The sequence below is a fragment of the Poecilia mexicana genome, unplaced genomic scaffold, assembly GCF_051168715.1.
Source record: "Poecilia mexicana isolate PSO_F unplaced genomic scaffold, ASM5116871v1 scaffold_7, whole genome shotgun sequence".
NCBI classification, from domain to species: Eukaryota; Metazoa; Chordata; class Actinopteri; order Cyprinodontiformes; family Poeciliidae; genus Poecilia; species Poecilia mexicana.
Genome location: NW_028263376.1, coordinates 7698858 through 7709728, shown reverse-complemented (window position 1 = coordinate 7709728; position 10871 = coordinate 7698858). Strand labels below are relative to the sequence as shown.

Below are 10871 nucleotides of genomic sequence, written 5' to 3'. Positions count from 1 at the left end.
ATCTCTCTGAGCGAACTGTGTGTAACCGAGTGGAACAGAAGTCCTGAATATCAGCAGGAGATCTTGTAACCCTGCTGTCACTGTTCAGATTTCAGAAGTGCTTCCCATATTTGGGCTTGTTTTTCCCGATATGCATGTCTTCCAGTGCGTTCTGATATAGATAGATATCAATTCTGGTGCAATTAAGTGTATTTTAAAAAAAAAAGCATGTAGTCTTTATTTTCCAGAGCTGTGTACTCTGGGCTGTAAGAAGCTGTGTGTGTAAACTATGATATATTTGCAAAGACAGTTTGTCTGTTCATTGTTTTCTTTGGTTTAGAACTCATGTTAAAAATTCTACAAAAAAAGCATGTGCCACCGTCAACCGATGACTCGTAATGCTAAAAGACAATATGTACCATTTAACATGAATTGTTAGCATACCAAAAAACCAACAAGTGCCCAATTGTTAGGAGCTGTCTCAAAACCTACAACAAACAGTAAAACACAACATTTATAGGAGTTTTGAAAGATGAATATAAAAAGATAAAATTAAAATCAAAGCAACATTATGCTCTTATCTCTTTTTTTATTTTTGGAAATTCGAGGAACCATCAGTAAGGAGTCTAAGAGTGGAGATATTTAAAGTATGTTCCTCCAAAGCCACTGTCTTGCATCTTTTAGACATCAGGATCAAATGATTAGGTCATTTACAGAATTCTTTAGTATATTAGTCATTTTTACACATCAAAATCGGTCCGATGACTAAAACTGGACCAACATTAACAACCGATATTTATTTCCATCTTTTTGCAATTTGTTTGTTTGGGTGCTGGAGGGTATAGGAGGTTATGTTATTTGTTTGATTCTGTGACAATAATAGTGATGCAGCACAAGACTGGGGGGGAGTTTAACTGAAGTAGAGAAGTAGTGGTGAACTCAGCGGTGTGGTGGGTTTTTTTTAAGTTGTTCATTCAAAATAACAAATTCAGACAGAAGAAACATTTCCAAATCTATCTGTTTATTTCTAAATATATTAAAGCTTTTGAACTCAGTACTTTACAATAAGTAACGTCTGACGTATTGAAAAGCAAGTCAGATATTGTCTGCACTGTGTTCACACAGGCAGTGCCAGTAGATACTGTATGTTTACTGATTGGATTGGCAGCCTCAACCAAAAGAAAAGAACCTGAACTTAGAGCAATAAAGCCTGTGTTCATACAAGAAGTCTAATTTCAACAGAATGCTGTACTATTTTTACTCAAAAAGTTACTGAGGTGAATGCATGTAGTTGCTGACCATCTCCATGTATTGGTCAGGATAATTTAACTAAAACATAATTTAAACTGTGAAAAGAAGATCCGAGATAATGCGAATGTATTTTTCTTAGTATGAGACAAAATATCCCGCATCATGATTTAAAAGGAATATTCTAATCTCATCTGAAGAACTGCGTTGTTCTCAGTGCCTGAAGATCGAGGCGGTACTACACTAAAAAGATTACCACAGGAAAGGGAAAAAGAAGAGACCATCGAAATATTTAAAAGACAAAAAAATAGCTAGTGTGTGTGCGTGTGTAGTTATTTCAGGTTATTAAAGATATAGGATAAAATGAATTTCTGGATTACACCTCCGTCCAGTTGATGGCGGTAGTACACTAAGTCTGTAAACTGCCAGTAAACACCATAAAAGAAGAAGAAGTAAAAGAAGAGACCACCGGAAGTGTCAGCCGTTGGAATCTATTACAACGTCAGGTTATTCCTTTTCGGGTTGATTAACAAACGCAACTAAGATATTTTGGACGTGATATTTTGATGAGCTTCATGCTTACTTGGTGAAGAATGTCAGACTTAAAAAGATGCGAGAAAGAAATGTTCCACTGAGTTGGTTCTCAGCGCTAGCTACTTAGCTTAGCTATCCTCCCCGGTGGAACCTGACAACTAAACTGAACGGGACACTTTCAGTTTACCTTCAGCTGAGGAAACTGAACCTTGAAGTTAATGCGGCTCCTTAGACTCATCTCTGCCTATCGGAACTTGAGCCAACATCATAAATGTAGCTTCCTGAACAGAATCCGACACCTGAAATGAATGCAAGACTTTAAAGTGACCCGTAAGCACTCGGGGTGTCGTGTTGACACGCAGACTCGCATCTGGGCTTCCGTTGTTTGAACAGAAAATGTGGCTGCAGCAGAGACTGAAGGGGCTACCGGGCTTGTTGTCGAGTAGCTGGGCGCGAAGGGTTCTCATCGGGACGCTCCTCTTCCTCATCTTCTACTGGTTCCTGGGGGCAGAGCGCAGGTGGACGTTCCTGGGCGGTTCGGCTGTACCCGGAGGCGCGGCGGGGGAGTGCCTCCAGAGTGAGATCCACAAGTGGAAGTCCACAGCGGAAAGGGGAGAAGGGATCTACAGCACCCCCTCTGAGCCGCTGGACACGCCTTTCGTGTCGGGGAACGGCCATATTCTCATCGATGTGGGCGCCAACAAGTTGTGGGTGGCTTCGTCTTCACAGCCGGGCTCAGCCCCGGTTCACCAAACCGAACACTCTCCGAGGGTCAACGTCCGCCTTGTGGGGGGACTGGCCGAGGCTGAAGCCAAGTTCCTGGGGTACCGGAAGGGAGCAGTGCTCTCGGTCCGGTGCGCCTCGCCGGCCGCGGTGCAGTCCGCCCGGGACTGCGTGTCCATCCGAGAGGAGTTCATCGCCCACCGGAGCCGACCCAACGTGTACCTGCAACGAATCCACATCAACAACCCCTCAGATCGGGTCGCTAACGTGGACATATCACCCGGCAGCCAGCCAGGATCGAGGAGCAGGTTTTCCTCCAGCGTGGACACGCTCGGCGACAGAGAGGTGGAGCTGTCCTCCGGGACGGTGCAGGTGGAGAACAGCCAGGTCGTGCTGCTGGTGGTGGTCACCAGAAAGCTGAAGAACAGGATCCAGGTCGCTGCAAAATCCGAGTACTCGGACAACATCCTGTCTGTGGTCTGGACCTCAGAGCCCATCGAGTCCTCGAAGGTGGAGGCGACCTTCAGCAGCCTCAGAGATGGCGCCAAGAAGGAGATGGAGGAGCTTCTGAGGGCTGACGTGAAGGAGCTGGTTCAGAAACACCAGCAGGCCTGGATGGACCTCTTTAGCTCAGGTAAGCAGCTCACTGACTCTGTGTTTTTACAGTTCTGAGCCAAACATCAGTCAGATCTGTGCTAAACTGTCAGCCCATCACTCAATCCTTTATGCCTTCCTTCCAAGCTGCCTGAAGTTCTTAAAGGAGCTCGTGCTATGTACATTTGAGACACAAAGTGCCATTTTATAGCACAATCAAGTAGGAGTGCACCCATTACAGTTTTCTGACTGATCACTGATCTTTACATAGCCTGACCAGCCATACAAATATTTTTGTCTGAAATGTTGCTATATATAGAAAGAAAGTCCCTGAGTTGGCAAGGCCATTGTTAACTGCAGACATGACCTGGTGTGTGGGCCTGGCAGTCAAGCCTGTCTCACAGCAGAACAATAGAGGACAGTGGTTGATTTTGAGACCTTTGCTCAGATAGATAAGATAGGTGCATAAGAACACATTTAAGTATCGGCCAATCACTGATCTCTGACAATTAAGGCCAGTTGATCAGTGCACTCCTCAGGGCTTCCCCCAGAGAACTTGCTAAGTTTGGTGATTGGGGTACCAGGGTGGTCCACCAGCAGCCCATCTTGTTTTTTGTATTGAAAAATGTTACGTTGACAGGAATTGTAAAAACATTACTGGTTAACTATGCTACTGTGAGACATTGTTGACAATGCTTAAACACACAAATGGTTTTAAAATCAACAAACCAAAAAACAACAACAAAAAACTAGTTAAACAAATATAACATTTTTGTACATCTGTTAGATCTCAAATAAGGTAATGAGCCTGTGAAACAAAAAACATGATGTAAGGCTGATCACAAAATTAGAGAAAACCCAAGGCATACATGAACTAAGCAGCTGCTGCAAAACTGCAACAAAAACGCGTTTTTTCGAATTACACTATTCACATGATCAACAGCATGATCAAGGTTGCCACTGGCAAAAATGATGAAAACAATAACGACAGGAAACAGCATGAGAATGATGGGTTTTTTTGGGGGGAGGGGGGAGTTTCCCCAGACAACGTGCAGCTGGCTCCACCAGAGCTATCACAGTTCATACAGTTCATAAAAAGTTGTGTGTTTCCATGTCTGTTCTGTAAAATCACTGACGACAGTTTGCCCAAAACACCAGCCTCTGAAGGCTAATGGATGATCAGTGCCATTGGCACGGCTGAATTATGAGTATAATCTCATGTAACGGTTTAGAACCGTCACTGACATATTTTTTTAATGACTTATCGCATGAACAAGTATATTCATATGTGATTTTAATTCAACTTATTTAATGGAAACACAGCAAATGTGAAATTGTGGGGTTTTTTTTGACATAAGCAGAATATCGACAAACATTTGCCCACATTAGGAACGGAAACCCAGCTACTGACCAGATGAAATTCTGTCTGTTGAATTCAGGTATCGAAATGAGAAAGATCACGGACTCCCACACGCCGTCCAGCCGCACCGTGAACAACACCCTCTACTACATCCTGTCCTCCTCCACGGCGCCTCTGCTCGACCAGCGGCCGAGCGCGGAGGAGCGTGCGCGCCTCGTGTCCAGCCTCAACTACGCCGACCACTGCTTCAGCGGCCACGCCACCATGCACGCCGAGAACCTGTGGCCTGAACGCGTGAGCAACACGGCTCAGATCCTGCAGCTGGTCACGCTGTGGACCCTCACCCTGCAGAAGAGGGGCTGCAAGGTGCTGGTTGCCGCCGGCGCCCACGGGGCCATGCAGGGCATGGTGCTCAGCTTTGGCGGCCTCCAGTTCACAGAGAACCACCTTCAGTTCCAGGCCGACCCGGACGTGCTGCACAACAGCTACGCCCTGCGAGGGATCCACTACAACCAGGACCTGATCAACCTGGCCGTGTTGCTGGACGGCGAGGGGAAGCCCTTCCTGCACCTGTCGGTGCGGCAGCAGGAGGCGGCAGTCAAGCTGTACGCCTGCGAGGCCGGCTGCCTCAACGAGCCTGTCGAGCTCACCTCCGAGGTCAAAGGCCACACGTTCCCCGTCATGGTGACCCAGCCCATCACGCCGCTGCTCTACATCTCCACCGACCTGCGCCACCTGCAGGACCTGCGCCACACACTGCACCTCAAGGCCATCCTGGCTCACGAGGAGCACATGGCGAACAGATACCCCGGCCTGCCCTTTCTGTTCTGGTTCAGTGTGGCGTCGCTCATCACCCTGTTCCACCTCTTCTTGTTTAAACTCATCTACAACGAGTACTGCGGCCCCGGCGCCAAGCCTTTCTTCAGGAGCAAGGTATAAACGGCGCTGACAAAAGCTGGCTTCCCTCTGATCTGCTCTCTTGTTTGTGTCCAGCGTGTCTTCTCTCTGCTCACTCTCTCTGTGGGGCTCTTGGTCTAAAATGAGGTTCTGTGAATGAACACCAGAGCGGGCCGCCAATAGCCTTAAACACTTTCCTTTTCCCCCCTTCTGTTGAGAGATGATTGGTCAGCGTTGGGTCTCGGTGGAAGGACTTGGTGCTCTGCAGCTGCAAACAATGAAACGATCCAAGCTGAAATCCTTTTTCTAAGATCGGCAACACGTCTGGCTTCCAGCATCTCGCTAGCACACTTCCTGCTCTCTTCACGTCCGCCGTGGATTGGAAGGAAACGTTGGTCGCTGTGGAAGGACGACAAGCACAAGAAATCTTTTCCTTTGTCAATATTTTGCTGTTCATCTCTACCAGTTTGAGTTTGTTGGAAGAGGTGTTACGTTTTTTATGAAGATCATCATCTGATGGTTTTTCAAAGTAAACAAAAACATGCAGAAGTTTCTGCTCTTTTCTTCCCAGCAGTCAGACGTTCTTTTAATGTTTTAAAGAGGTCCTCATTTGCAGTTCTCCAGACTTTCTGAAGCAACACGTCAGGGAGAGGTTTTTCTTTTCTAAGAACTCCTAGTTCAAATTTTTACATCCCCGTAGTCTAGGATAATTCAGACATGTTGAACGACTGGACTGAAAATGTTGGAAAACAGTAGTAAAGTTGCCAGAGAACCTTTAAAACTATTGATCCAGACCAGTTCAAGAGATCACTAGAACGTCTGAGTGCTTGGATGGACTGGATCAGATTCCCCATTGCTGCAGATCTGTCTGTCATAGAAACCTGTAGCCTCATGTTGAACAACAGCCAAGTCTTCACCTTATGCATAAATGGTGTAATGTAGTCAGTAGGAGGTGCTGTGGGCATGTTGACAAGTGTTGGTGATAAACCCAGAGAAATGAAATGACACTAGACCAGGTTGGGGTTCGGTTATCATCTTTAACTGGGCTGATTGGTTCCTGTCTCTGTGCCAGAATCAGCTGATCACTTCTGTAATCCAGTATGGAGTACTACTCTGGTGAGTCCTGTCCAAGTCTTTGTGAAAAGTACAAATATACTTCACATATCCAGACACCTAAAACCTTGTTGGTACCACGGAGTGTTGGGGCCAGAGTAAGAGATTTTATTTATTTTTAAAATTACAATAAAGTCATAATATGCAACATTACCAGATAAAAGTAAAAAAAAAAGTTGTTTTAGTGAGAAAAAAGCTTTGATAACTATTATGATCTAACGTGACCAGCTCAGCAAGCCCCCGATTCTTTCTTCAAAATATACTTTGTTGTTTGCAGAATCGCTTCAAAGTCTTAAAGCTGCTGATAATAATTTAACTTTGATGTGTTAAAAGATTAAACATTTCTTTATTTGTAAAACTAATACTGAAGTATAACTTCACATGTTGCTCAACATTCCCCATTTTATCTTTTGATTATTTTTCTTGGAGAAATTCTCATAAAATGACTGCTTCATTCTCCTACCATACAACCATATTCTGGTCATACTATTACTTTATTCTTGCATTGTCGTGACTTAATTGTCATATGACTTTTTGTAATACGACATTCTTGAAGTGAAAAAGCATTCTTGGCCTGGCCCTAATACTCCATTGTGTGTTGGAAATTTATTATCTTTATTACAGCTAAATATAGTTTTTCAAGAACTATATTGATTGTCTTAATGCAGACAGATCTGTTGCACACTTCTTATCTAGACTCAAATGCCACACACACACACACACACCGTTGATGCTCAGTGTGATCAGCGAGCCACTCAGTGTAACTCCTTGCGATCTGATGAGTCTGTGTGACGCTGTGATCAGGGATCAGAACCTGGTGCTCAGGAAGTCATCTGGAGGAACATCCTCAGAGAGGATTCATAAGGAGGCAGGTTGAGGTCGACATGATGGAGCCCTTCACAGCTGTTTGTTTCCTCTCTGAGGAGGGTTTAGACCTGCATAGACGCCTCTGGCTCGGTGCAGGCGTCAGTTGCCGTTTCCAGCTGTTGTGCTGGGAGGACCTGCCGCACTCTTGAGACAGGCCAGTCTCTGAATGCATGAACTGCTCCGTCTCTCTGCTTGGACTCTTTCTGCTCTCTTTTTTTTTTCTGCCTTTTTCATAATGTTTTATATTGAATCACATGATTAAATTAACAACAAACCTGTGGCTTTGGTTCTTTACTGCTCACACCCCCTCTTCCTCCTCCTGCCTTTCTGTCTGTGTCTAGTCAGGGGTGGGGGCAGCCAGTTTCCGCCATGCCTCACCTGTTCTAACGCTCCGCTCTGACTCCACCAGGTCTCCAGCAAAAGGGAAGACGACTGCTGCGACTCCTCGGAGGTCGCTTAAGCGTAGCTTCAGCGTGGGTTTGCTGCTGCTACTGTTGTTGTGGACATATTGACATGGTGGGTGGCTTGTTTGCTGTTCGCTCTGATTCTAAAATCTCTGACCTCCAACTCAGAGGTCAGAGGAGTTTTATGGAAAATAACATCCAACATGGCGGAATATTGCCCAGAAATCAGCTGTTAACCCAAACCCACAGGGCTGCAATTGGCAATAACGCTCATAAGAATAATTTGTTTTACTCTGCATGAGTAAATGTACTGAAATTTTGTTTAAAAAAAATTCGCAACTTATAAGTTAGAACTGTATATGAAACCGGTCTTTTGTAGAAGATTCTCTAGATTAAACCTTTAAAAAAAAAAAAAAAGATGCTGACCATTTCCAGGTTCATCTGAACCAGTCCTGATTGGTTCAGACATGGTGGTGTGAGCCACCAGGTCAAACAGGAAGAGCTGAATATAAGCCAGGCGATCCGGGTGGAAAGCAGCAGTTTCGGCCTTCTGTTCACCTTTCACCCATTTCATTAGAACCTGTAAAATCACTGCAGCATGCAAAGGTTTCCATCCACCATTTACTTCTTTTAAACCTGGCTTCGGTGTGATAAGGAGGCATGTTTTCTAATGGCGTTGTGCAGAAAAAAATATTTAAAAACCAAGTTATCTTTCTGGTTTTAATATATCAAAGAAATATCAGAGTAAATAGTTTGATGCTGGTGGTAACAAAGTGCCTAACTATGATTTTAAATTAATTTTTTGTCAAGTTGGTACATGTTATCGTTTTTTTTTTCTGTGTAAAACACTAAAGACACGACAGAGGACTGTTAATCAGAGGTAGGGAGGGCTGGACCAGGCATGCCTGTATGGAGGATTAAAAAGGACAAAATTAATACATTGTCGTTAAATAAATTCACCATAAAATAAATACTTAATCAGATGTTTAAATATGTCATTAAATAATTTAAATACACACTTGAAATAGTTAATCAAATGTATGTTTATTTATTTCACAGTTCCTATTTCTGAAGCATACCAGGTGAAACAATCTGACAAATTCGCCTCTCAATCAAGAGGCAGGGCTAACACCGATCTATTTAACTCCACTAGTGTGATTGGATGTTCGGCATTTGACCAATTCTTTGACTTTACCCACCACATAGTCTGGATGCTAATTATGTAATCTCTCCATCTCGCAGAAAAGCTCCTGAAAATTCTCCTTTAGAAAGGCTGCCATGATTTTCAAAGAATCAGGCTAAACTAGAGGAGTACAAGTTGGCCCCTCTGATTTTGATATGCGAGTTTGACTGATTAAAATTATTTAATTAATTATCTCCATTGACTGCTATAAGTTTGACTTTCTTTTTTTTTTACCGTCCATATGTATGAGGGTACTATGGGCTGATTAGACAGCAGAAGCATAAATTAGTGAAAATTGTTCTGAAACATTTGGGCCCCTCTTGGGGTCTGCTGGTCAGATATTTATTCACAGCCATTCCCAGTGTTGGTCTTTAGAACTAAAATCTTCTGCAGAGGAAGGTCTGGGTTTTTCTTTAGAGCTTTAACAGTTTACCCATTCAATGCTTTGCTAATTGTTCACAGGGAAACTGAACAATTCTGCTAATAAAGCATTCACATGGTGACTTGTGATAAATGAAATAAACAGTGTTAATGTCGGTCTGCATCGGGGTCATTGCAAACATTGACCCCAGTAAAGGAGTCGTCTGTCCACCTACTAGGAAAATAGTTTATTTCCATCTCGATAAAGTTTTATTTTTTTTTTAAATTAGCTTTGAGTCAAAGTTTGTAGTTCTGGCTTCAAAACAACATAGTTGTAGGTTTGTCCACCTTATGACCATTTTTCCCTCCAAAATGGTTTGGTGCAGCATCTAACAATATCATCCAATCTGCCACTGCCAATACATATGGACACATCTTTACAATATGCATGTTATGATAATGACCAACTTGTGACATAACGTTCAGGCTTAGTGTGAAACTACACAACAGCAGAAGTCGTCCCTAGAGTCACTAAGATTTCACCAGAGAGAGAAAAAGTGAAAATCTGGCTCAGAGAAAATCTAAAGAACTGGGACTGTGGTGAGTTCTAGACGAATTGTGGCCGTAGTTCTGTGACTGAACTGAAACATGGTGTGTAGTGACAGCTTCAAGCAGGACTCTGTGATGAAGAATCCCAAGCAGACTGTTGGAGTCGAACACAACTCCTTCCTTTGGTTGACTGGCAGCCACTGTTTAGCTCCTCATGCTAATGAAATCCATCCTCTAATGGCTCGTGTTTAGCCTTTTCAATCAGTTTTCTTTTTTCTTGTAACCTGAAGCATGTAACCTTTCTCCAGTTCACCATCTTTACTTCTCATTTTCAGTATCTCTCATAACATCTAACCAACATCAGCTTTAACAAGTCATGTTCTGCCTGGTTTTTCAAGCTTTACTCGAGCTCTGGAGGTTTTTCTCAAAGTGTCGCTCAGGTTTCCTGACCCCTAGTCTGAATTTAAGCCCCAACATCAGACTCGCTTAGGAACTGGACCCTGATGGACAGCTTCCCCGCTGTATTTGGGAAATAATTATTCTGGGAATGCAGGGTGCATTGAATCTTCTTTGGGCTTTTCCCCCTTCCAGACAGAACATTAAAACTGATTTCTTTGTTCACATGTAAATTCCACTTGGCTTCACGCTGATTTTTAGGTCCTTTTCCCTCGGTTTTCACTTGCCAGGTGATTTATATTTGTTCTGTTTCTCTTTATGGGTTATTTTTTATTTTATTTCTTTAATGTAAACTACTGAATATGTCTGAATGAAGAAATAAGTTAATTTATTGAACATTTGCAATAATCCCAATGCTTTGTACTTGAAGTCTTTGTGCTTAAAGTTTGATTTGGGTTTATTTTGGGGAGAATAAATCACTTATTAAAATGTGGCATTGTGTTGTCACTTTCTTAAAGATTCTGTAGCACAGCGTTTAATCTTCTGCTGACGGGAACCATCAGACAAAAAAGTTAAGGGTAAAATGTCCACAATGTAAAAAGAAGCAGCAGGAGGAGCAAGAGGACTCTTTAATAAATCATTAATATGAATCTGTGAAAACAGT

General features: G+C 43.2%; 1 protein-coding gene across 1 annotated transcript; it reads left to right on the top strand.

The window, feature by feature from the left end:
* The first annotated feature begins 1609 nt into the window (after window positions 1-1609).
* kiaa2013 (KIAA2013 ortholog) lies at window positions 1610-10700 on the top strand. The gene is made up of 3 exons (XM_015001560.2): window positions 1610-3118; window positions 4518-5371; window positions 7725-10700. Exons 1-3 carry the CDS (start codon window positions 2158-2160, stop codon window positions 7773-7775), a joined length of 1866 nt encoding a protein of 621 aa, XP_014857046.2. The 5' UTR covers window positions 1610-2157; the 3' UTR covers window positions 7776-10700.
* Window positions 10701-10871: the final 171 nt, after the last annotated feature.